This window comes from Aptenodytes patagonicus, chromosome 2 (genome assembly GCF_965638725.1).
Source record: "Aptenodytes patagonicus chromosome 2, bAptPat1.pri.cur, whole genome shotgun sequence".
NCBI lineage: Eukaryota > Metazoa > Chordata > Aves > Sphenisciformes > Spheniscidae > Aptenodytes > Aptenodytes patagonicus.
In genome coordinates, this window is record NC_134950.1 from 127825425 (window position 1) to 127852782 (window position 27358).

The 27358-nt window shown below is 39.6% G+C and overlaps 1 protein-coding gene across 1 annotated transcript in view; it reads left to right on the plus strand.

Annotated features, from left to right (window-relative positions):
- The window catches only part of NEK10 (NIMA related kinase 10), a 123679-nt gene that overhangs the window by 57931 nt on the left and 38390 nt on the right, over positions 1-27358 (plus strand). The window contains exons 24-26 of the mRNA XM_076331152.1: positions 6643-6772; positions 7378-7448; positions 13708-13921. Of these exons, the coding sequence (XP_076187267.1) occupies positions 6643-6772; positions 7378-7448; positions 13708-13921 (415 nt within the window). The remainder of the gene's footprint in view (positions 1-6642; positions 6773-7377; positions 7449-13707; positions 13922-27358) is intronic.

The window sequence follows — 27358 nt, forward strand, 5'->3', positions numbered from 1 at the left end:
TGTATACAGGTTAGAAGACAATGTAATAAATTATAGAATTACTTGGCAAGACGTTTCAAAATAGAAAACTGTGAAGGCAAAATTTTTAACTAGTGATTGAAAATCCCATTCCAGCTTCATCACTCAATGGATAGAATATCCCCAAAAGGCTTGTGCTGAATTCTTCTTGTAGGTGAGAAATGCAAATAGCTTTCAGCAATGTTCACAGCAGCTCTTTATTCAAACCATCAGTTTTGTGGCTCCTGTTTCTTCTTCTGTTGCTTTTAGTGGTAATTATGAAGCTATAATACTGAATGCGTATCTGTAACTTACAGCGAACTATCCAGAGAAAAACTGTGACAAGCAGCAACTGCTTTTCTATTTTTCTTTTTTACTCCTTTGGGATGATGCTGATGGTGAGCAGGTTTGGTTTTTTTTGTTTGTTTGGTTTTTTTATCTTCACCACCCCCCCCACCCCCACCCCGCCTTCTGTGATTCAGAGAACTGATTAGGTAGTCGATCTGTGTTTTTTCACAGTGGTCTCCAAAGACTCACAAATTATCCTGCAGTAGTTTAGTAAAATGAGAACGGGCCACCTGGTTCATGGAAACCTAGAAACGGTGCCAAAACACAAACATACCCTTGATTTTCTCATTCTTTGGACTGAAATTGGTGGTCTTGGCCCTTTTCTGAGAAAATAGACATTCATTGAAACAGGAGAGATTCTAACTTGATATAAGGCTGTTGTGGTTTAACCTCAGCCAGCAACTAAGCACCACACAGCTGCTCGCTCACTCCCCCCCAGGGGGATGGGGGAGAGAATCGGAAGAGTAAAAGTGAGAAAACTCGTGGGTTGAGATAAAGGCAGTTTAATAGGGAAAGCAAAAGCTGCGCACACAAGCAGAGCAAAACAAGGAATTCATTCACTCCTTCCCATCGGCAGGCAGGTGTTCAGCCATCTCCAGGAAAGCAGGCTTCCATCACGCCTAATGGTTACTTGGGAAGACAAACGCCATCACTCCAAACGTCCCCCCCTTCCTCCTTCTTCCCCCAGCTTTATATACTGAGCATGACGTCATATGGTATGGAATGTCCCTTTGGCCAGTTTGGGTCAGCTGTCCTGGCTGTGCCCCCTCCCAGCTTCTTGTGCACCTCCAGCCTTCTCAGTCGGTAGAGCATGGGAAGCTGAAAAGTCCTTGACTAGTGTAAGCACTACCTAGCAACAACTAAGACATCGGTGTGTTACCAACATTGTTCTCGCCCTAAATCCAAAACCCAGCACTGTACCAGCTACTAGGAAGGAAATTAACTCTATCCCTGCCGAAACCAGGACAAAGGCAAATTTTTTTCACAATTATGCACCTCGAATACTGTGTTCAGTTTTGGGCTCCCTCACTACAAGAAAGACATTGAGGTGCTGGAGCGTGTCCAAGGAAGGGCAACGAGGCTGGTGAAGGGTCTGGAGAACAAGTCTGATGAGGAGCGGCTGAGGGAACTGGGGTTGTTTAGCGTGGAGAAAAGGAGGCTGAGGGGAGACCTCATCGCTCTCTACAACTCCCTGAAAGGAGGTTGTAGCGAGGTGGGTGTTGGTCTCTTCTCCCAAGTAACAAGCGATAGAACAAGAGGAAATGGCCTCAAGTTGCGCCAGGGGAGGTTTAGATTGGATATTAGGAAAAATTTCTTCACCGAAAGGGTTGTCAAGCATTGGAAGAGGCTGCCCAGGGAAGTGGTTGAGTCACCATCCCTGGAGGTATTTAAAAGAAGTGTTGACATGGTGCTTAGGGACATGGTTTAGTGGTGGAGTTGGCAGTGTTAGGTTAACAGTTGGACCTGATGATCTTAAAGGTCTTTTCCAACCTAAACAATTCTATGATTATAACAGTCAAATGTAGAACAGGCTGCCCAGAGAGGTTGTGTAGTGTTTACTTCTGAAGGTTTTCAAGACACTACTGGATAAATCCCTGGTTAGCCTGGGCCAGAGAATGACAGTCTCATTTTTATAGTGAATTGTGGCAGTTATAGGTGCAAAGGTTGTGTAAATCCATTCCTCTACTTTGCTTTGATGAGTTCTGCCAGCAACTAAAAAGGCTGTACATTGCAAGCAAGTATTATTTTATAGGTATCTTAACAAAGACATCTGAATATCTGAAGCTGAGACTCTTTCAGTATTTGGAACAAAAAAAAAAAAAAAAGGTTTATCAGTATATGGCAAACTTGTCTACCATCTCTCCTACTGTCCTGTCTTCAACAGTGGCAATATCCATAGGGAAGGAAGAATTGGATAAGTATATTTGATACTTTGCTAGCCTCCAACTATTTTCAGCTTGGGTTGCTTCCTGACCTAGATATGGTTTCTGGGCATGAGTGTTTGTATAACCACTACCAACTGCAGGAATCTCCATCAAACAAATTAATTGGAGGAATGATAAAGACTAAAAGCAGTAACTCTGTCATTGTTAAAATCTTCTGCAGTGGTGTATGCTTCTTATTTATTTAGTCTTTCATTATAACCATCACCTCTTCTGGGAGATAGTCCTGAAGAATCACTCTTAATTTAATCAATCCATAACTGTCTAGTTGAAATCACGTCTCATTTGAAAATACTCCTCATGCTGTAGGATGACATACCAGCTTGTTCTTACACCTGTCGGAAGCACTTGGATTAACCAGTGAACACTGTACAAACAAGTCATGAGTGGATTACTGAAGTTCTGTGCAGCTTGGGAATTCTTCACTGATTGTGTCCCACGTAAAGTCAGCCTGGTAGTATTGACAACATTTCTTAGAAGCTTTAGAAACTCTAGAAAATTAATGCTGTTCTGAAAACATCATTTCTTCAGCTACCCCTTTCCTTCCCCTTCAAATTCAGGACTTCTTCCTTCATTTTGGAACTTCTATTCACTAATAACTAATGTGAACATGAGCTAATCCAGTGAGGACAGTCATCTTTCATATAGGTATGTGATAGTACTAATGTAGCAGATTCAGATTGGGACAGTCTGTTTGTAAATCTCTGTTAAAAGTATTCTTAAATAAAAAACATGACAAAATAACCTCAGTGAGCAAAATTATAAATGAAAGCTTGATTGCAAAAAAGTTTCCAAGGCCATGTAGAGATGATTTGGTGAAATGGTACTGTTTTACAAGTAGCACAAATATTGACAAGATTTGATTTTCTTTTTTTTTTAAATCCTAATTAAAAATATGGGGTAGTATGGAAAGCTATCTTCTGTATTTAAAATAGTTGTTTAAAATTTTGCAAAAGTAGTTCATAAGAAAAAACAGATAACTTTGGATTAAGCAATGGCTTAATCAAATTCAAGACTCATTTTAAGGCTGTTGGCATTGAAGATTTTGTTATTAAATATAAAAGCAATGCTGATATGTTAAGCAAGAGTGAACTTTCTGAGAAACAGTTATAAAACTGTCTGTTCAAGGTTGCTGAGAATTTGAAGAATTATTCTGTGAATATATTTGTGTCATTTAGAAGAATTTAGTCTTGCTTTTGCTATGGACATTTGTTCGGTGAAGGACTCTCCTATATTTAACATAATACTGCTGAAGTAAGCTTTTTCAGCTTGAATATGTAATTTGGAAATGAGCAGTAATTTGTGAACCTAGAGGAAAACTGTAGTGATTATCTTGCATATGTTAGCTGCAAGAACTAAATGACTAATTAGATAAGTATCTGCTGCTTCTTTTAATATCCAAGACTGTGGATATCATAGAGTATAGCATCAGTATTGCTGCTTCACGGCGGTACGATCAGCCCGTGGAGCAATGGAAATGAAATTGTTTATCAGCTCTTAGAGTTTCTCCCTTTATGTATTTTATTTTGACACTGAATGCATTTTATGATGTGGACATCAGTTTGCTAAAAATTTAATTGATGCCACTGTCCTGTCCTATTTCAGCCAATCGAGATCTCTTAATCTAAGAATTAAAGGAAGAATCCTACCTTTACAAATAAACCCAAAATGGTCATACCAATGCTACACCCTTAAATGGATTTTCAGTGTTTGTGGCTAAGACTGACTTTGAAAGGTTTTTATGGAATAAAATTCAGAGTCTAGTTCTACTCATTCTTTCTGGTCTTGACCAGACAGTGACAGTTTATATACAGTTGTCGACTGAATTAGACAAACCGTATGTACTCCCACCACCCTCCTGTTTGTGGGTGGCAGTGTACAGGAACAGAACTGGGTGCTTTCTCTGCTTGGCATCCCTCAACAGTGTGGATCCAAAAGATGCAACTCAACTGCAGAACTGTTTTGCTAGTCAACAAGTACTGTACCCCGCCCCGCATTTCTAACTAGCAGATGGTGAGGCAAGCCTGTAGAACATGGTGAGGGATTTCACTACATCTCTTAAAAGTAAATAAATAATATGTGAAAATTCTATTTAAAAATCTAAATTACAGAGTTAATTAGCCATGAAAGTATAGCATCATGTAAGTACAGGATTTTATATTCTCTGTAAAACTTTTATGGTCATCTTAGCTAAATACTACTTCAGTAATTTAAAGTACTTTTAAGCATGAGACAGTATTTATTTAAGGCATTGGTCATCCTAATGCTCTAAATATCAGAGACTTCTGACTAAAGACATTTGTTCTGGAAGAAAAGATCAAGTAGTACTCTGCTGCAAGACCTCCTTTTGATTTAAAAAAAAAAAGGGGGGGATTAGATATGCATTTAGAACAAGAAGTCTTTCAGTATGAATAAGCAGACCAAATGACTTCATTAACTTCAAGCTATTATGCATTTGTGTGAAACCATGCTAAAACTACAACCCTGTCAGCACTGTATTCTTTCTGTGATTTCCAAATCATAGTAGTAACAAATAAATTTTTCCTAGTCACCAGCCCAATGGACTGCTGTTTGTTCTGGGCATCAAGCTAGGTTCTTCCCTGCTGTTCATGAATACAAGATTCTGCAGGCCAGGTCATGGTTGCTTCTGTTTCTCTCTCGATTGTATTCAGCTTATTCTTTCTGTGACTGCTATGCAACTTTTTGCATAGATACATAGATTTGGCTTGAATAATCTCACTTTGGGATTTTAATGTTACTTAGTCATTTAAAAATAATAATTTATAACTTTATGTCTCTTCATGCATGAGAATTATCACTAGAATGAAAGATTAAAATTCAAGTCAGATTCATTTTTTTGAATAGGAGCATGCTTAGAACTTTGCTAAGACAGGGGCTTTGCCTTACATAAATCTATATGATAAGTTGCAATACTGATGTTTGCTCTAATAGACACATTTAATACATAAAAATGAAATTTCCACAAAGTCCTCTAATGAATTAGTGTCACAGTGAGCAATAAAGACAGTCTGATTACAGAAATGGTATTATGTTCTAACACCATGTTCAACATCCTGTATTCCCCTCTATGGTTATGTAACAGCAGCAGCAAAATTCAAGGAAAATGTTAATTAGGTTTCACCCAGGAATCTGTGTCTTGTTTGATCAATTTTATCAGAAATGTCTGACCTGTCAGTCTCTCTCACTTCCCCATTAAGATCACTTAATTTCTTTTCAGCATAATAGTTTCTCTAAGGGACCTCATCCCATTTGTTTTAAAAATCTGTTTTCTGTACTTTGTATATATCAGCAGCATACCTTCTAGCAATATACTTTATCCAGACTGCATCATTCATTGAATTTACACAGTACCTCTCAGCTCCAAAATAAGGCATTTTACTAAAGATATCAGTAGTATAATCATGAAATTGATATAGTGGTTCCAAATTCTAAGCTGAAAGAAAAAGGAAAACAAGTAGGTTTTCAAGTTGATTTTATAGATGAAAGGAGTCAAGTTTTTTTTTATCTCTCTGAATAATTACAGAGAGAAGACACTAAGTGGAAAAAACCCACATTATGTGATATGACCTTTACTTACTGCTAAGACTTGAACTCCAGCATCAGAATATCCCTACTATTGTAAATTATCATCATCCAGGTGTATGAAAAGTGCTGAGGAAATTAAGAGAAGGAACTGGAGTCTGCTTTGTACTGAGTCAAAACTGAAATTGCTGCCTTCTTCCATTGCTTTAAATGGATCTTTACAATGGATTTTTTTTTTTTTTTAATTGTCATTCGGCTGGCTGTTGAGTGTCCATGTGGCATCCTCACAGGGAATGCATTACAGTAGTTTTAAGAGGATGAAAATGATATAATAAGTAAAGTTTGTTTACTCACATTAATAGCAAAATCATATCCATTAGCATTCTAAATATAGGAATCTTATTCAAATCTTTTTGATATCTGAATTACAAGAGCATGCGATATATTCATCTGTTCTCTAGTCCATTTTATTGAAATACCATCTTTGTAAACAAGTTCTGAATGCTGTAGTTAATTTGTATCCATTAAGTCCGAAGACATTATAACATGAAATAAGTGGAAAGGACAAGTGAACAAAATTTATACCACTAGCGTTGTGAGAAGAACTGCAGTAGAAGTGGAAAAGCTATTAATTGTATTTCCACTTAAAGAATTTGGCTGGTAAAGGAAATAAATACCATTACGTTCAAAAGGTTGCATGTGCTCTGAAAATATGTTGTAGTGACTAAATTATTTTGTGTTTTTTTAAAAAATAAGCCTACTTCTAGGTGAATTAATTAAACACTTGTGGGTTACGTTGCTTTTTACTTAGCCCTGAAGTTGTAAAGAGTGAGCCGTATGGAGAAAAGGCTGATGTCTGGGCTGCAGGATGCATCCTTTATCAGATGGCAACTCTGAACCCACCGTTTTACAGCACCAATATGCTCTCCTTGGCAACTAAGGTATTCAGATTTGCCAGATCAACCTACCAATTATTTCTGCATGTGTTCACTAGATCCATGAGAATTTATGTTTAAGGTTATAGAAGCATAAACTGCTCTCTGGTCTGATGTGTGAATAAGCACAAGTGTTTATCATTGTATGAATTGCTATCTTGCCATTCTAATTGCAAAAATTGCTTGTAAATGTTAGTATATTATTACCTCTCAGATTAGCATATTTTTATCATTGCATTTGGTGATAGGAGCTTTAGATATATAAAATTTCTTGATGTACTATAATATTGGATTTTCTATAGCGTTGTGTATTACACCTTAGGATGTGATCACAAATAAAAATAAATCATTGTTTGTCTGGGTTTTTTTTAATGTTTCCCTTATTCAGATATTGTAGACCTTTGACCTACAGTGATTATGTACATTAATGTGGATACCTGATTAGAAGTGACATTCTGCATTAGAAGACATGTTCTAAGTTGTTTTGCAAGTTAGAGTTGATGATGTAATGTCCATCAGGTTGTTTCAAGGAGCAATACTTATCATATGGGATCTTCAAATAAATAACGGAATATTTTTCTTCAATTAACCGTAGATTATTTATTTTGCAGATAGTAGGGGCTGTGTATGAACCTGTGCCAGAAGGACTGTACTCTGAAAAAGTGTCATTTACCATTAAGAGGTAAATTACTCATCTAGTTTTATTTCAACATCCTGCTGAAAAGATGTTTTGGTTTGTATGTTTCCATGTGACAGTTCGCTGACTTTAGCAACTGCCAGTATTTATCTCTGAATATGAAACATCTTCTGATTTAAAGAAAAACAGAGGTATCTCCTTACCCTGCTAATAACATATGCAATATAGTTGCATACATGCAATTGGAAAACTCATGCCAGTATAGTCAGCACATTTATCCAGCCAGTATAGACTTTATACTCAGTACTGAAGTTTAACAATACCGGTGCTGTAGTTAATTCCCTACACATCCATTTTTTCCCCCATGAAAATACAGCATTTTGAGTCATTTTCAAGTGCAGTTTATGGTCAAGAAAGTAACCCTGTTGCAATATGTTATTTATAGATCACTGTATGATCACATTCATAGTTTTGTGTGTTTATTTGACTGATAGAAATATGTTTCCCACTACCTTCTAACCCTGTTAGCAGGATAGCAGAGATGATAAAGCAGAGATAACGCAGTAATCGAGGAAAAGATGAGCTTGTGTTTGTTCCACTCACTCATCACATATTTCTCTTAGCTATGGTTACATCTTCCTGGTGATAATGTAATCTGTTAGGCAAAGTACAGAGAGTGAATTGGTGCACTTCTATGAGATTTAGCTCGCTTGATTTTTCCATTTTAGAAAAACTCCACTTAGCACGAAAATGCTTTTTCTTTCTCACTCAGATGTTGAATTCCATCTCTAAAAAGCACTTTACTGTACAAAAACTGTAACGTTTTAATACTATGTTTTATTGTACAAAAAGGTTTCTGTAGACCTTGAGGGTGAAAGGACAACAATGGGGAGGATAGGAGCTAATAGAACTAACATTTACCTTTAAGAGGTCCTGAAATAAATTTTAATATTTTAAATATTTACAGATATTTGTAGTTAGAATAACTGACTTTATTCTTAAATAGCGAGCAATGAATTAATAATATAGTAATCCCAAATGCATCCAGAAAATATCTTCCAGTCACGTTATATCAGTATTGATATGTATTGCATTCTCTTACAAATTTTAAACACATCTTTATCAGTGACTTAGATAAAGTTATGTGAGTATCTGGCCCTCTGTCTTTTCCTCTTTAAATTCCTGATAATGATGAGAAACTCTGTAATAGGAAGTTTTTGAGGGTTTTTCCAAGGCCAGCTATTGAGTTATTTATGATTGCAGATACTGTGGCTGTATTAAACAGGTTCACTGAAAGTCCCATATCATCATAAGACTGGCTGCTGTGGAGGCTAACTAGTTTAAATAGGTGATGAAATAGGTATTTGCATGAAAATATTAAAATCAAGTTTTCCTGTCATGTAAGAATTTTTCTCCCTGTTTTAATGGCAGTGGGAAGCATAAAATGTTTTTCAAAAAAATGTTAATTCTCTTACTATGGGTTGGTCCTTAAATGAAGTATTATGTTTAGGCTTTGGCTTATGCTTTGTGAGGTATTTAGAAAGAATAAAGAACATTAAAGAAAAAGCAGTAATAATGAGATTTTACTTATAATATAGATGAGGAAATATTAACAGAAATGAAGAAGTTCATTCCGAATAACTGAAGCACAACACATATTCAAGGATGAATGTCATAAATGATAATGATTAGAAAAAACATTGAAAGCTTATGGTGCAACTGTAAATTTGCATTTACTGTTAACATTATTATTATTCAGTATTGTTATTATTAAAGTACAGTTTTATTGGATTAAGCTACTGAAGAAAGTTCTGGAGTCATAATCATCAAAGTCTTTCAGAGTTGAACATCAATCTACTCAGTGTTTAGTCATAAATCATTTCTTTCTAGATGCATGGGAAATGGATTTAAGGCTTATCAGAAATCTTTTATAGCTCACAGTTCTTGGAAATTTTGACCAATTTCAGTGGATTAAAATAAAAAATTAAAAAGAAAAAATCAAACAGAACATTTCTTACGGGTGAAAAACTTGCATCTGTTTAAAGGAAATATAAAATTTTAAGTAAAACAGATTAACAAAGTTATGAAAATTAATGAGAAATCAATGGATTTGAGCAAATTTAAACAAAAAAATTAAAACCAAGAAGTTCAAGTACTGTAAAACATTTTCAAAACTGCTACTTTACATGGCAGTTATGTTTATTATAGAAAGTACTGTTTTAGAAATAATAAAATTATTTGTGACGCTTTCTTTAAAGAAAGGTGTTGGGTTAAGTGTATCTGTATGCTAGCTGTTCAATAGTACTCTGCAGGGAAATCATAGTAAATTATCAGGTTCACTGCAGTTAACAGTTTTAAGACAGTTTATAGTACATGCAGAACTGTCCCTATCAGCTTTCATGTCCTACACTACATACAAAATATTCTGGGGATTTAAAAATAGACCTAATAGCGTATTATTACTGTTACTAAACAGCTACCTAGGGTGCCTGAAACAAGAACCATAGAACTGTAAAGTAATTTAGGTTGGATGACCCCGGGAGGTCATCTAGTCCATCTGCTCAAAGCAGATACAATTAGATCTGGCTGCTCACTGCTCCGGGTCTTGTCTAACTGAGTTTTGAATATCCTGAAGGATGGTGATCCCACAACTTCTCTGCGCCCTCTTCAGTGCTTGTCTGCCTTTATGATTAAAAGAAGTAGTAGTAGTAGTAATAATAATCCTTATATCTAATCAGACTTTCCTGTGTTCTGACTTCTGTCTATTGCCTCTTGCCCTATCACTGTGCACCTCTGAGAATCATAGAATCATTAAGGTTGGAAGAGACCTCTAAGATCATCGAGTCCAATCGTCAACCCAACACCACCATGCCCACTAAACCATGTCCCTAAGCACCTCGTCTACTCGTCTTTTAAATACTTCCAGGGGTGGTGACTCAACCACTTCCCTGGGCAGCCTGTTCCAATGTTTCACCACTCTTTCAGTAAATAAATTTTTCCTCACGTCCAATCTAAACCTCCCCTGGCACAACTTGAGGCCATTTCCTCTCGTCCTATCGCTAGTTACTTGGGAGAAGAGACCAACACCCACCTCGCTACAACCTCCTTTCAGGTAGTTGTAGAGAGCGATGAGGTCTCCCCTGAGCCTCCTTTTCTCCAGGCTAAACAACCCCAGTTCCCTCAGCCGCTCCTCATCAGACTTGTTCTCCAGACCCCTCACCAGCCTCGTTGCCCTTCTCTGGACACGCTCCAGCACCTCAACATCCTTCTTGTAGTGAGGGGCCCAAAACTGAACACAGAATTCGAGGTGCGGCCTCACCAGTGCTGAGTACAGGGGCACGATCACTTCCCTACTCCTGCTGGCCACACTATTTCTGATACAGGCCAGGATGCCATTGGCCTTCTTGGCCGCCTGGGCACACTGCCGGCTCATGTTCAGCCGGCTGTCGACCAACACCCCCAGGTCCTTTTCTGCTGGGCAGCTTTCCAGCCACTCTTCCCCAAGCCTGTAGCGCTGCATGGGGTTGTTGTGGCCGAAGTGCAGGACCCGGCACTTGGCCTTGTTGAATCATACAGTTAAGAGCCAGCAGGATCTGGCTCCATCTTTCCTATACCCTCCCATTATGTAGATAGCAATCAGATCTCTGTATGGGTGGCACAGGTCCCTCTGACAGCAGCCCTGATCCATGTATCAACTGATTCCTGCAATTTGGTGTTCACAAACCTTTTGAGAATGCACTCCATCCCATCACCTAGGTCATTAATAAAGACATTAAACAGTGCTGGCCCAATATCAATCCCTGAAGGATGCTACTTCCAGCCACCAGCTGGACTTTGTACTGCTGATGACATCTCTTTGAGCCAGGAAGTTCAGCCAATTATCCACCTACCTTATAGTCCTGTGGATACTGTGGGATATTGTGTCAAAGGCCTTGCTAAAATAAAGCTACCCACAGCATATACTGCTCTCCCCTTGTCCACAGAGCCAGTAATCTCATCAGAGAGAGCAATCAGGCTAGTCAGGTATGACTGTTGTTTGTTAAATCCATCCTGGCTGTTCCCAGTTGCCTTCTTGTCCTTTGTGTGCTTGGAAATTACTTCCAGGGGAATTTGGTCTATTATTTTCCCAGGGACTGAGGTGAAGCTGACTGGCTAGTAGCTTCCTGGATCCTCCCTCTTGCTCTTCTTGGCTACGTGTGTGATATTCAACTTTTTCCAGTTTACAGGAACCTCCCTCTGATCCTTTCAGACATGATGGATAGTGGCATTGACCAGTTGCATCAACACCCTCAGGCTCATCTCATCTGGTCCCATGGGCTTGTGTATGTCCAATTGGCTTAAATGCTTTCTCACTATATTTTCTACTGTGTGGTAATGCTTCCTGCTTATGGATTCTACAGGTAGGCTTAGAGATCTGGAACGCTTAAGGCTGAAGTTTCCTAATGGAAATGGAAGCAAAAAAGGGATTGAGTGCCTCAGCCTTTTCCATGTCCTTTGTTACTAGGTTGCATAGTGGGTCCACGTTTTCCTTAGCCTTTCTTTTGTTGTCAATGTACATATAGAAGGCCTTTCTTCTGCCTTCCAGATCCATTGCTAGTTTCAACGCTAGCTGAGCTTTGGCTTTCCTAACACCACCCTTCGGGCAATATCTGTATATTCTTCCCGTGTAGCCCACCCCTGCTTCCTACACGCAGGAGTGAGCTGTTCTTGTGCTTTGAGGTGTCCCTGAAGATTAGCTACCGCTCCCAAGCTTTCCCTTTACCTTCCAGTCTTCCATGAGATTCTACCAGGAAGATCCCTGAACAGGCTGAATTCTGCTCTTGTGAAGTCCTGTGTTGTGACCATACAATCTGTCTTTCTCAGATTTTGAACTCTGCAGTTTGATGGTTGCTGTAGCCAAGGCTGCCCTCGATCTTCACATCCCTGTCTGGTTCTTCCTTGGTTGTGAGCAACAGGTCTGGCAGAGTGCCTTTGCTAGTTAGCTTCTGAATCACCTGCACCAAGAAATTGTCATCAACAGATGCCAGAAATCCCCTGGATTGCTGCACTCAGCCATATTACCCCATCAGCAGGTATTAGGGTGGTTAATGGGCCAGATGAGTATGAGTGCCTGCAATCATGAAGCTTCCTCCATCTGTCCAACAAAGGCTTCATTGACTTCCTCTCTGTTTTTGGGTGGTTTATAGCAGGCATCTACCACAATGTCACCCATGTTGGTCTGTTCCTCTGATCCTTATCCATAAGCTCTTGACTACATGCAGCCAGGTGTTGGACTGCAGGTTGCATCCACCCTGACTTGAGCCTTTCCCCATCACTGGAAGAATTGAGGAGAACCTCGGCCCCCTGCCCTTCACACTTGACCCCAGTGCTCTGTAGTCACTTTTGGTATATTCAGGGTCAGCCCTGGTAGTGTCATTCATGCCCATATGAATGAGCAGCAAGGTGTAATAGCCCAAGGGCCAGATGAGTCTTGGTAGTATCTCCACAATGTCCTGAATCCAAGCACCTCACAAGCAACAGGCTTCACAATCATCAAATCAGATCAAGTAGATGGGTGCCTCTGTTCCCTCAGTCTCAAATGACTGTCAGCTACTGCTTCTTATTTGTGATGTAGACACTTGATTCAGACTCACCTGGCTCTGGTGTGTCCTCTGTTAGGTCTTGTTCTTCCTCACCTGTTCCCAGGTCACTATACCTGTTCTGTAATTCTATATCTGTAGGCAGAGGAAAAGCCTTCCTTCTGTTGGCAGAAGTCACAAGTCTCCAGCCTACCTCCTCTTGGGAGCCTCCATCCACTGCTCCTTTGAGTGTAATTTCTAGGTTTTCCTCCTTCTTTGCATTGTTTGGGGGTCTTGTCTCTGCAAAGTCTCTGTGAAGATCTTGTCATTCTCCTGTAAATCCTCCTGACAGCACACTCATCTCCTTCACAGCTGCATTGTCCTGCGGTGCAGCACATTGACCAGAGCACAGTCCCCACAGGGGAGGCCAATGTCTCCCCCAGCCCCAGAAAGAGGCATCAGGCACTCCTTAGTGTGTCTGGGAGTGCACAACAGCAGCCCCCCATAACAGTTCTGTCTGGGTCAGTGCCTCTGAAGTGCCAAGGATAATTGTTCCAGCTGATGCCAGAGACTGTGCTCTGTGGTGTGTCAACACCAAAGCTGCACAGTGTCAAATTGTCCCACGCAGGCTTGAGCAGAGTGCTGGCCAGCATGACTTGATAAATACCAACGGAGGAATACTGTGCTACTAAACAGTTTTTTAGAAAGAAGTAATTAGCTTTCATTAGAGAATGTTCTTTCTGTAGATGCTTGACTCCTGATGCAGACGCACGTCCAGACATAGTGGAGGTCAGCTCACTGCTGTCTGATGTGATGATGAAATACCTGGATGTCTTATCCACCTCTCATCTCATGTTGGAGAAGAAACTGGATCGGGAGAGGAGACGAACCCAGAAGTACTTCATGGAGGCTAATCGAAATGCAGTAATCTATCACCATCAGCTTTCCATTTTATCACAAGTAAGTACATGTATTAGGTTTTATTTTTTCTTATCATTGTTTGCCATATCTGAGAAAATAAGGTACAACAAAGCAGAAAATAAATCAAAATAAAAAGACCCATCCTCTTAGAACATTTTTCCATGCAGGCTCTTTAATTTATTTTTAATGAGGTATTCATTCAATTTTGTGGACATACTTATGCAGGAAAAATAACAGTATCTTAAAAAATGATGTCATTCTATGTTGGAAAATGGCATTGTTATGGAGGTACTTGCAGTTTTGATAGAATCTGATAATGTTTAATTATTACTGCACACTTGTGAATGGTTTGTGAATAGGAGAATATACACTTAGAATCATAGAATAGTTTGGGTTGGAACGGACCTTTAAAGGTCATCCTGTCCAACCCCCCTGCCATGAGCAGGGACATCTTCAACTAGATCAGGTTGCTCAGAGCCCTGTCCAACCTGACCTTGAATGTTTCCGGGGATGGGGCGTCCACCACCTCTCTGGGCAACCTGTGCCAGTGTTTCACCACCCTCAGCGTAAAACATTTCTTCCTTCTATCTAGTCTAAATCTACCCCCCTTTAGTTTAAAGCCATTCCCCCTTGTCCTGTTGCAACAGGCCCTGCTAAAAAGTTTGCCGCCATCTTTTTTATAAGCCCCCTTTAAGTACTGAGAGGCTGCAAGAAGGTCTCCCCAACACCTTCTCTTCTCTAGGCTGAATAACCCCAACTCTCTCAGCCTTTCTTCATAGGAGAGGTGTTCCATCCCCCTGATTGTTTTTGTGACCCTCTTCTGGACCCGCTCCAACAGGTCCATGTCTTTCTTATGCTGAGGGCTCCAGAGCTGGACACAGTACTCCAGGTGGGGTCTCACCAGAGCAGAGTAGAGGGCTGTGGTGGAACAAACGGATAATCTTGTGTATGATTCACAAACAATGACACCTAGAAAATGGAACCTACGCAAATACAATTTTTAATTACAGATTGCTAAAGAAAGAACAGTGATGCTGATAAGGTATTTGCTAATACTTTCTTATTGTCTGATACAGTTCTGCAGAAATACTTCTTAAAATTCTTCCATTTGCTTCAGGCTGTGTTTTAAGCATTCTTCTCGAAGGACATCAGTATTTTACATAATGAACCAAACTTGTATATGATCTCAGAGAATTTACTTAAAAAAATACAAGGACAATGCTTTTTTTATAGTAAAAGCTCACTGTGAAAATTATTATTATGGTAATTATGAAGCAAAGTTATAATTTACATAGCTACTCTTGTCTGTTCAGCTATTGTATCTCTGTTAGATTCCTTTTATGAGGGCTCAGAAGTTTGCACTTGAAGAACCCCTGTGTAGGAAAAAGATTTTCAGGAACACCTTTTCCGAAACTCGTGGATTTTTTTTTTTTTTTTTTTAATACGTTGTCTTCACCTTCCTGGCCAAACATAAGACTTGTAGAAATTGTTAATAATTTTTTTTTTCAGTAGTTTTTTGACCTATAAGTCCAAGATCATTATTTGTATTATACCATTTTTTTTCAAGAAAAAGTATGCCAACAACTTCCAGAAAAACCTCAACAAACCACTGTCATTTGAAATGTAAGAGGTACTGAGATGGAAGAAAGATAGAGTAGGATTTATAACTTAAAACAGTATGAGCAATTATTTTCCATGTTTTTTGAATTTTCTTACCCTACACATTTGGAAGCTTGTTGTATGCCATTATTTTTTCATATTTTGATATAGTCGTTCTCTTGCATAACTATGCTGAAATTTGCGAAAATACATACTATGGATGGAAAGCTGCTTGAGAAGAGTGCCCTATCCAGACACTTGTAAGACATGATAGAACTAATAGCTTTATATTGAAGTCAGAGGACTTCTGTTTTGTATAAATACTTGAAAAATACACCTATCTACAAAACGAGAAGGAAAATGGCTCTGTCTTTTGGGGGATAATAGCTAGTCTTCTCAAGGAAGGAATACTGTAATTGTAGTTCCGCTCCAATGGATGTTTTATTATGTATATTAAAAGAAACAGGTACAACAGGAGGATCTGACAAAGATCCAGAACACTACAGAAGCTGAGAGGAGTATGGCTCGTTAATGAGAAGTGGGAGACCTAATTGTGTGTCCTTGCTGTAAATAAGAAAGAATAAACCAGGCTAGGATCTTTCAAATTTCAGAGGAGTGCTACAGGGCTTAAAACAGAAGGAGCCATGTTGTTTCCTTGTTCTTGGTATTGTAGGAAAATTTTATGAAGTTTATGAGGATTTCTAATAAAGAGAATAATTATTCCTGAAAAGTTTGACTTTTGAAAAAAAGACAATATTCTGACTAAAAGTACTAGGAAGAATTTCAAGCAGCTGTTCCTGAAATAAAAACTCTGTGAGGTATGGACAACCTAATTCATCTTAGCCGAGGCCCCAGCGATTCCACAGCCAGGTAATGTGTCATTTTTCCATGGTGTCAGAGAATTCGGTGTTTCTGCCATGTAGTTCAATATTTTGTTGAAGCCAGCTATCTTATACTTTGTTTTCTTTCTACTAAAATGTACTTATGGCCTCCTTTTTCATCCCAGTTGTGTCATCTAATGTTTCTGAAATAAAGAGCATACTCTCTGTCCTGGTTTATGGAACTAAGCAGCAGAGATCTTTTGGAGTTGGAGTGGAATCTGTTTTATAAGTAGTTTAAGACCAGTGTGGAAGCTGATAAGTAGGCAATTGAAAGGCAGGTCAGTAGATGATGTTGGAGAAGTGTAGTTACCTTGCCTGGCAAGTATAGCATAAAATCCAGGCTTGAAAATAATCCTAATAAAAAGAATCATTATCAGCTCCCTACATAAGTTCTTATCTTTCCTTGTTTTCCATAGAAGTTGTTTAGGTAAGAACAGAAGCAGATGTAGGGATGAAAGGTGTTTAATAGAGTTTGTGTGTTCAGTTCTGAAAGGTTAAGGCTGCTGACATAACAGAGGGTACAGAGGACCAAAACAAGTAATAATAATAGTAGTAATTATCTATCACATAGTACCTTTCATTTCAAGGTGGTCAATTTTATATTTTGATACTCTGGTTAGGAAAAGGAGAGGAAAAAAGTAGTTTATGTAAGGTCACCAAACAGACCAGTGGCAAAGTTGAGTTTTCTGTGTTCCAAGCCAAATCTGAGTCTCAATACAGTAGTTGATTTAACTAATAATGAAAGTATCTTTCTAATATCTTCCTTTAAACAGATGAGACGGTGGCCAAATAATAATTTGATTGCTTTTTTGAGGTATATAGATTTGAAAAATTTAGACATTATTTTGGCTGTTTGCAAAAAGCTGAAAATAAGTCACTTTTATTACTTTGGAAATATGTATTTGATTACATAGGCATCATCCATTATTGTTTCATTTACTGTATATATCCTGAAGTGTTTTTAACTTAGAAATAATGCTTAGAAGCCCTTGATAAGCCAGTGCGTTCGTATACTGTTTGACATATAAATAGAATAACTTTTTTCTCATTGCCAGATTTTTTAATGTAAAAATCAATATACCTAAAACAATATAGAATGATGAATATTGAGATCTGTCCTATATTTTGAATGTGGGAGAGAAAACTGTAAGCTTTATAATCGGAGTCTTTCAGCTAAAAATATATAACAAAATATGAGCCATTTGTACCTCCTCCTACTCTGATCAGCCAGGTAGTCTATCATGTCTGCCCATTTTTAATATATTCTCTGAGAGTTTCTCAATTTTTGAAGCTCTGGTCTGTGCGTATGGCACACATGTTCTGTCACATTCTTTCTCTATACCAGGTTTTTGTAATACTGTGTTCTTTGGGAATTTAAGCTTATTTTAATTTTTGTATTGATAATGTCACTAGAATACATATTTTATTTTTAAAACCATATATGCAAATCCATGTATTCAAATGACGTTCCCAATTATGCAGAGTAATGGGAGACTAAGATACTTAGACAATGGAAAAGTAGGTACAACTTTTGTTTCTGAGTGTAGTGCGATCTATGGAGTGGCTCCACGTCCAGTGTTTGTCACGGCTAACAGGGTGTCAGAAGTCATTAACAGTGCTTGGTCTGAGCTGGTCCATTTAGGTCACCATTAGCTGAGTGCTTTGTCCCAGTGTTCAAACACACAAGAATGCTTATTAGCAAGGTTGCTCTCTGCATTTTTCTGTTTTCACACTTGAATTGATAAGTCTTCCCCTAACCCAGCATGCCGAAGAGCATGGCATGGCATATAGACCCCCGGTGTGTTGTCTTCTATCTAGATAAGATTTTTAGCTGCAGGTCAACACTGGCCCTCCCAGACCTAGGTCTGCAGGTATCAAGGTGTTGCACTTCTGGTGGACTAGGATACTACTGCTAGGAGACATATTCTGATTATTCTGCTTGCAGGCAGCTTGGTTACAGCCTATGCTAAGCAGCCTGCCTGGTGCGCTCTCTTGTGGAAGCAGTTCAACTATTTATTGGCTGGAAATAGTGAAAGAAGCAGTATAGCAGTTTTCAGACAGGACTACATCTAAACTAAAGAGCCTGGCCAGACCTGAAATGGCTGATGCAGTTTGCTGACTTCCATCTGTGTCATAAACCTTCATAATCCACCTGTAGACAATTAAGAGTAGATTGTGTTATGTCTTTTCTAGATTGGTTTAGAAACATCAATGGTGTATCTAAAGTCCTGAGAAATGTTGGGATTTCTTTGTATGTCCCTTCTATCACAAAGACCCTAAGGTAAATAGTTGTGAAGCATTTTGTAGGAATACCTGTAAATACAGACATGCTGCTGCTCCCACTCTTCTTTATCCACAGGAATGGATTTTCTTTATCCCAATCTCTTTCTTCATCCACAGTGGCCAAAGGGGGAAGGGTTAAAGCTGATGGTTTAAGAATCCATACTTTTGTAACCACCCTGCAGGCTACTGGCAACTCTTGTAACTAAAAGCAGCCATCAATTTCCTCAAATTCCTAGAAGAAATGAGGACAGGATCACAGCTCTCTGAAAGACAAAGAAACACAAAATGATTTAACTGTGTTTTCACCAGATCTTTTCCCCCCATACCCAAATTCAGTTCTGCACTGTTGGCAATTGCTGTGCTAATAATCATGTTAGTTTCTAAGCACCACCACATGCATTACAAAGGAGTGCTTAATTAGCAATTCAATTTGAATTAATCTATTTATTTTTTTTGTTAACTCAGAAAAAGACATGAAGATTGGATTAATGTTCATTTTAATTTCCTCTTTCTTTGTGTTTAGATACATATTTTGCTCAATTCAGCCAATCAATGCACAAAAGATTTTTTTTCTTAAAACAACTGTATATGAATGCAGCAACTGTTTTTGTATTGGTTGAAGCAAAGAGTATGTTTGGTTTTAAAACACTTGGAATGCAACAGGTTATTAATATTGCAGCAATATAGTCCAATCTTTACATTAGGTTAGAGTATTCAATTCCTATTTTTATTAAAAATTGATTATTAAAAATTTTATAAAAAAATTTGGGTGGTAGTGCCTGTCTATGCACTGCTGCATACAATTCCCATTGCTTTGGAAATGAGTGAGGACTCAGGAATGTCATGAAAGCTTAGCATTCCACAAATTGTTTTCTTCTTCCACCTTTCACTCCATTGATTTTGTTCTGACACTATTCTGTTTTGGCATTTATGTAGCAGGTACTGGAATTATAGTTTAAATGTTAGAAATTACAGTTGGTGTGATAAGAAGAAAGTAACCCTTTAATATTTATACTATTTATGTTTGGAGAATAAAATGATTGTGCAAAAACTGGTTTGCAGGTATAATTTTTTTAACAGTTACTGAATGTAGAAAATAGTCATCACAGCCAGGTTACTACCTGTGAAAATGTATGATCAAACTTTTAAGGACAACCCCATAATATGTTTTAATTCAGCTTCAATTTGTTAGTGCATCAAAATACTTTAATAGAATCACAGAATATAAGGCAGGAAGATTATCGTGTCCATCTCCAAGCCTTAGAGCTACCTGTCACTCCTGACAGGTATTTGACCAGTCAGTCATAAAAATATCAGGTGATAGAAAGTCTCTCCCAAGGCAAACTATGCCAAATTAGGGAACAGTTTGGAACCAGCAGAAATGCAAAAACTGTCTTTACAGTCAGCAATCACATATCTGAATGAGTCTTTTTTTTCCACCCGAAGATAATGTCTGGAAAACCATGTGGATGCGTGAAGCACTGTCAGAAGATAATTGGAAATCCTGGGCATACCCATAGCACATATACACAGGGCTATATACTGTATCTGCAGTTAGTCTGATGCTTTCAAAAAATGTTGGTCTTGCTTTGTATCCTTGACAGAGTAGATGTGTTATGTATGTCTTGTTTCCAGAAGATATTAGATGGACAGATGCATGTGCACATATGGGATGTATATGACACTTGAAATTTTCACACCCACTCTTAAGTGTCATATAATTGCTCTAAAAGCACTAAGTCCAGAATGTCCCCAGAACACTGCATTTGCTGAGCACATTCAAACCTGTTACATAGTTGTCCTGGTTTCGGCTGGGATAGAGTTAATTTTCTTCCTAGTAGCTGGTATAGTGCTGGGTTTTGGATGTAGCATGAGAATACTGTGATAACACACCGATGTTTTAGTTGTTGCTAAGTAGTGCTTACACCAAGTCAAGGACTTTTCAGCCTCTCATTCTCTGCTGACTGAGAAGGCTGGAGGTGCACAAGAAGCTGGGAGGGGGAACAGCCAGGACGGCTGACCCAAACTGGGCAAAGGGACATTCCATACCACATGACATCATGCTCAGTATATAAAGTAGGGAAAAGCCAGCTGGGGGGCCGCTGCTTGGGCAGTGGCTGGGCATAGGTTGGCAGGTGGTGAGCAGTTGCATTGTGCAGCACTTGCTTTGTATATTCTTTTTTTATAATTATAATTATTATTATTTTGGGGCATCCAGTACACCTGGAACCGACTGCCCCAGGGGTGGAAACACAGCCCCACCATTTGCCATGGACTGATCCAGACTGCACTGGAACAGGGTGAGGCTCCAGAACACCTGCAATACATTGATGATATCATCGTGTGGGGCAACACAGCAGGAGAAGTTTTTGAAAAAGGGAAGGAAATAGTCCAAATCCTGCTGAAGGCCGGTTCTGCCATAAAACAAAGTAAGGTCAAGGGGCCTGCACAGGACATCCAGTTTTTAGGAATAAAATGGCAAGATGGATGTCGTCAGATCCCAGTGGATGTGATCAACAACAAAACAGCCATGTCTCCACCAACTAGCAAAAAGGAAACACAAGCTTTCTTAGGTGTCGTGGGTTTTTGGAGAATGCATATTCCAAATCGCAGTCTGATTGTAAACCCTCTCTATCAAGTGACCCGAAAGAAGAACGATTTCAAATGGGGCCCTGAGCAACGACAAGCCTTTGAACAAATTAAAGAGGAGATAGTTCATGCAGTAGCCCTGGGGCCAGTCTGGGCAGGACAAGATGTAAAAAATGTGCTCTACACTGCAGCCAGGGAGAATGGCCCTACCTGGAGCCTCTGGCAGAAAGCACCAGGGGAGACTCGAGGTCGACCCCTAGGGTTTTGGAGTCTGGGGTACAGAGGATCCAAGGCCCGCTGTACTCCAACGGAAGAAGAGAGATTGGCAGCATATGAAGGGGTTCGAGCTGCTTCGGAAGCAGTTGGTGCTGAAGCACAGCTCCTCCTGGCACCCTGACTGTCGGTGCTGGGCTGGATGTTCAAAGACAGGGTCCCATGTACACATCATGCAACTGATGCTACGTGGAGTAAGTGGGTTGCACTGATCACACAACGGGCTCAAATAGGAAACCCCAGTCACCCAGGAATCTTGAAAGTGATCATGGATTGGCCAGAAGGCAAAGATTTTGGAATATCGCCAGAGGAGGAGGTGACGCATGCTGAGGAGGCCCCACTGTATAATAAACTACCAGAAAATGAGCAGCAATATGCCCTGTTCACTGATGGATCCAGTCGTATTGTAGGAAAGCATTGGAGGTGGAAAGCTGCTGTATGGAGTCCTATACGACAAGTCGCAGAAACTGCTGAAGGAGGAGGTGAATCGAGCCAATTTGCAGAAGTGAAGGCCATCCAGCTGGCTTTAGACATTGCTGACCGAGAAAAATGGCCAGTGCGCTCTCTCTATACTGACTCATGGATGGTGGCAAATGCCCTGTGGGGGTGGTTGCAGCAATGGAAGCAGAGCAACTGGCAGCGCAGAGGCAAACCCATCTGGGCTGCCGCATTGTGGCAAGATATAGCTGCCCATGTAGAAAACCTGGTCGTAAAAGTCCGTCACATAGATGCTCACGTACCCGAGAACCGGGCCACTGAAGAACATCAAAACACCCAGCAGGTGGATCAGGCTGCTAAGATGGAGGTGGCTCAGGTGGATCTGGGCTGGCAACATAAGGGTGAATTATTTCTAGCTCGGTGGGCCCATGACACCTCAGGCCACCAAGGAAGAGATGCATCATAGAGATGGGCTTGTGATCAAGGGGTGGACTTGACCATGGACACTATTGCACAGGTTATCCACGAATGCGAAACATGCGCTGCAATCAAGCAAGCCAAGCGGTTAAAGCCTCTCTGGTATGGAGGACGATGGCTGAAATATAAAAGTGGGGAGGCCTGGCAGATTGATTATATCACATTCCCACAAACCCGCCAAGGCAAGCGCCATGTGCTTACAATGGTGGAGGCAACCACCAGATGGTTGGAAACCTATCCTGTGCCCCATTCCACCGCCCGGAACACTATCCTGGGCCTTGAAAAGCAAGTCCTGTGGTGACATGGCACCCCAGAAAGAATTGAGTCAGACAACTGGACTCATTTCCGAAACAACCTCGTAGACACCTGGGCCAAAGAGCACGGCATTGAGTGGGTGTATCACATCCCCTATCGTGCACCAGCCTCTGGGAAAATCGAACGATGCAATGGACTGTTAAAGACTACACTGAGAGCAATGGGTGGTGGGACGTTCAAACATTGGGATACACATTTAGCAAAGGCCACCTGGTTAGTCAATACTCGGGGATCTGCCAATCAAGCTGGCCCTGCCCAGTCAGAACTTTTACGTACTGTAGATGGGAATAAAGTCCCTGTAGTGCACATAAAAAATATGCTGGGGAAGACAGTCTGGGCTACTCCTGCCTTGGGCAAAGGCAAACCCATCCGTGGGATTGCTTTTGCTCAAAGACCTGGGTGCACTTGGTGGGTAATGTGGGAGGATGGGGAGGTCCGATGTGTCCCTCAAGGGGATTTGATTTTGGGTGAGAATAGCCAATGATCTGTATTATGTGATGTTAAGTACTAATTATAGTTATAATAGTTATATTAATAATACTAATAATATTATATGCCGTACTAATGTTATTACAATAAGAATCACCCAGACTAATGAAGAATAACTTCAGTGAAACCAAGCAAAGCACAGTGATGATGGTACCAGAACTGACTTCAACATGAAACAATCCAACACCACATACCATCTCCATTTTTCCTGCCCTGGAAGATTATTACGATAGATGGAACCTGAAGTCATGGACTAAATGAACTCACCGAATGTTTTAGAGGGATGGCCCACAGACTAAGGGAATGATATCTCTGTGTGTGTGTGTGTGTATATATATATTAAAAAAAAAAGGGGGTGGTGATTAATGAAAATGTACTGGAAAATATGAGACTTGAGCATGACGTAGATGGTATAGAATAAGGGGTGGATACTGTCCTGGTTTCGGCAGGGATAGCGTTTATTTCCTTCCTAGTAGCTGGTACAGTGCTGGGTTTTGGATTTAGGATGGGAACAATGTTGATAACGCACCGATGTTTTAGCTGTTGCTAGGTAATGCTTACACTAGCCAAGGACTTTTTAGTTTTCCACGCTTTACCGACTGAGAAGGCTGGAGGTGCACAAGAAGCTGGGAGGGGGCACAGCCAAACTGGCCAAAGGGATATTCCATACCATGTGACGTCATGCTCAGTATGTAAACTGGGGAAAGCTGGCCGGGGGGGCCGCTGCTCGGGGACTGGCTGGGCATCGGTCAGCGGGTGGTGAGCAATTGCATTGTGCATCACTTGCTTTGTGTATTATTATTATTATTATCATAGTATTATTATTATAATTTTATTTCAATTATTAAACTGTTTTTATCTCAACCCATGGGTTTTTCTCACTTGTGCTCTTCCAATTCTCTCCCCCATCCCACCGGGGGGGGGGCGGAGTGAGCAAGCAGCTGCGTGGTGCTCAGTTGCCGACTGAGGTTAAACCACGACAGATGGTCTTAAAGTCTAACCTAAATTTTTTTTTTTGCAGCTTAAGCTGCTTACTTTTTGTCCTCCCCACAGTGGAAATATGTAAGAGTTATTTCTTTTCTCTTATATGTTATATCTCCCCTCTGTAATTTTTTTTCTTTGGACTGAATAATCAAACCCTGTCAGTCTTACTTTGTAAGTTGTTTTGTAGACCTCTGATTATTCCCATTTCTCTCCTTTGCTGTCTCTCCAAATTTTTTAAGTGTAGTGTTCAAAACTGGACTCAGTTACTCCAACTGAGAACCCTATTGGTACCAAGTACAAAGATTACACAGTTCTTGGAGATGATTCTTTTTATACATCCCAGTATGATGTTTACCTTTTCATAACAGCATGGGATCATTGAGTCATGCTCCGTTTCTGATCCACCAAAATCCCCATATCGTTTCCTGCAGAGGTGCTGTCTGACCAGTCCTTCCCCAGTCTCTGCATTTGTACAGTTGTTTTTCCCTGCTCATAGAACTTTGCATTCTCCATGTTTAAACTTCATCAGTTCTTTTAGTTTCTCCGGTTTGTCAAAACTTTCTTTGAAACCTGTTTTCACTTGCATTGACGCAACTCTGTGTATGATGTATATGCTGTAATATGATACATGATGTGAATGTGTCACAGTCTATGCACATTTAATAGGCAGTCTGTCTATCCCGTTATACAGATTAGCATTGTAATTCAGCGACAACACTGAATGATTTTGGAACAAGGTCAGAAGGGATCCTGAAAAGTTGTGCTCACTACCCATTTTCAGTTGAACAAACACTCAAAGTAGTTACCAAGTTGAGTACAATTTTTATGGTCAATTGTACAGCCAAGTGATCGTGACTTTGCCTAGGTCACGCTTCCCTAGCTTTCTTGTAAGATGTCATGAGAAACATTGTCAAAAGCCTGACTAAAGCCATTATAAATAACATCTACTTCTTGTTCCCAGTGCACAAGAACTGTTACCTGTTACAAAAAGAAATACATTGGTTTAGTATGGGGCTTTTTTCCCCGGCAATTTCATGTTAGGTGTTACTCATTTTATTGCTATCTTCTAGTCTTTTACAAATAGTTTAATAGTGGAAGTAGTTCTATTTTTTTTTTCTTGAAATAGAAATTCAACTGACTAGTATAATGCTGTAATTACTTGTCTCTAATAAAAAAGAATAATTAAACACTGTTTGCAAATGCCACTAGAGAGCTCTATATTTCTTGAAGACAGGAAAGTTAATTCATCTGGACAGCAATATGGCAAAACAGAGCTAAACAAAAGATCAATATCTTTATTCTAGTTAAACCTAGTTGGGTTTTTTTTGACAGTGTTAATTTCAATTTATAAAAAATTAGATTCCTGTTGGAAGTCAAAAAGACCAATTTAGGTTTCACTTCTCCAAAAAAAAAGCAAATCTGATTTTACAGTGTTAACGGTGACCAGTGAAGAGAGAGACAGTGCAAGTGTACAGGGTATGGATGAAGAGTCTCAGCTTGTAGACAGAGGCTTTTCTTCATGGCTGGGATGCAAATTTCAAGTGTTTCCAGAGATGCTTTTGCTCAGTCATAAAGATGAATTCTGGAAAAAAAAAATAATTGGTTTATAATTTGAACATTTTTGCACAGGGACTCTTTTCCCCTTAGATTTCCTTTTGAACTGGTTTGTTTATATTAGAAGGCAGTGTTTGTTTCAACAAAGGTGGCGAACAATTGGACCCATGGGGAAACTGAGGTACTAGTTTGTTATGAAAATGTGAAAATAAACTGGATCAACTGACGAAGCCTCCAGAAAGATTTGTAAAATACTGGACTCTAGAACAAAGTGTAGGTATGAGCACAGTTCAAATGAATATGTATCAATCTAAATCATGTTTCAATGTTTGCGATATTTTGAATATCCCACTGTTTAATAGATTTCTTCAAAGGATAAGCATCTGTCTTTCTGCCTATCTGAAAGAAGTCTCTCCAAGGATATGGAAGTGGTTGTTTCAAGGTGTTGGAGAATCCTTTCTCCATGCTCTTCTCACAAAATTATGTTCTTTATATCCTTATATTCTTATGTAGGTCCTTATGGTTCTGCTCCAGTGCTGAGCAGAAGTGGCATTAAACTCACATCCCAGCCTCCTTCAGTCAGTGTACTTTTGTCCTTCTAAATCAGTCAGGCATCCTACTCAAAAGAGAAAGAACAGTAGCTAATCTCATTGTTGTGGTTTAACCTCAGTCGGCAACTGAGCATCACACAGCCACTCGCTCACTTCTGCCCCCCGCGGTGGGATGGGGGAGAGAATTGGAAGAGTAGAAGTGAGAAAAACTCATGGGTTGAGATAAAAACAGTTTAATAATTGAAATAAAATTATAATAGCAATAATAATAATAATGTAATAATAATAATAATGCACAAAGCAAGTGATGCACAGTACAATTGCTCACCACCCGCTGACCGATGCCCAGCCAGTCCCCGAGCAGTGGCCCCCCCGGCCAGCTTTCCCCAGTTTACATACTGAGCATGACGTCACATGGTATGGAATGTCCCTTTGGCCAGTTTGGCTGTGCCCCCTCCCAGCTCCTTGTGCACCTCCAGCCTTCTCAGTCGGTAGAGCATGGGAAGCTGAAAAGTCCTTGGCTAGTGTAAGCATTACCTAGCAACAACTAAAACATTGGTGTGTTATCAACTTTGTTCTCATCCTAAATCCAAAACACAGCACTGTACCAGCTGCTAAGAAGGAAATTAACTCTATCCCTGCCGAAACCTGGACACTAATTTTTGAAAATTGTTAGCTATTGTCTAGGTAGGGCAAAATATATCATAGTAAATTTATATATTACTCTCAGATTAGTAATGACATACTATATTTCTCTGTGTTCAGATATTATATAAATGGATCAGATTTTATGTATAGACACCTTATAGCTTTACAGTTTATGTAACTGCTTTAAGGCTTTAGGATACATTTCACTGATCTCTGAACAGTTTCTGTAGCAGGCACGATGATTATTTTTATCATGAGGTCTACAGAATTCAGTTCAGGCATTTCAAACAGGTTTTCTTTCTTGATGTGGTTTTTTTGATGTGGTTTTTTTTTTTCCTTAGCTCCACTTGATTTACAAGTTATTGTTAACAATTAGTCATTTGAGTGTAAGGTTC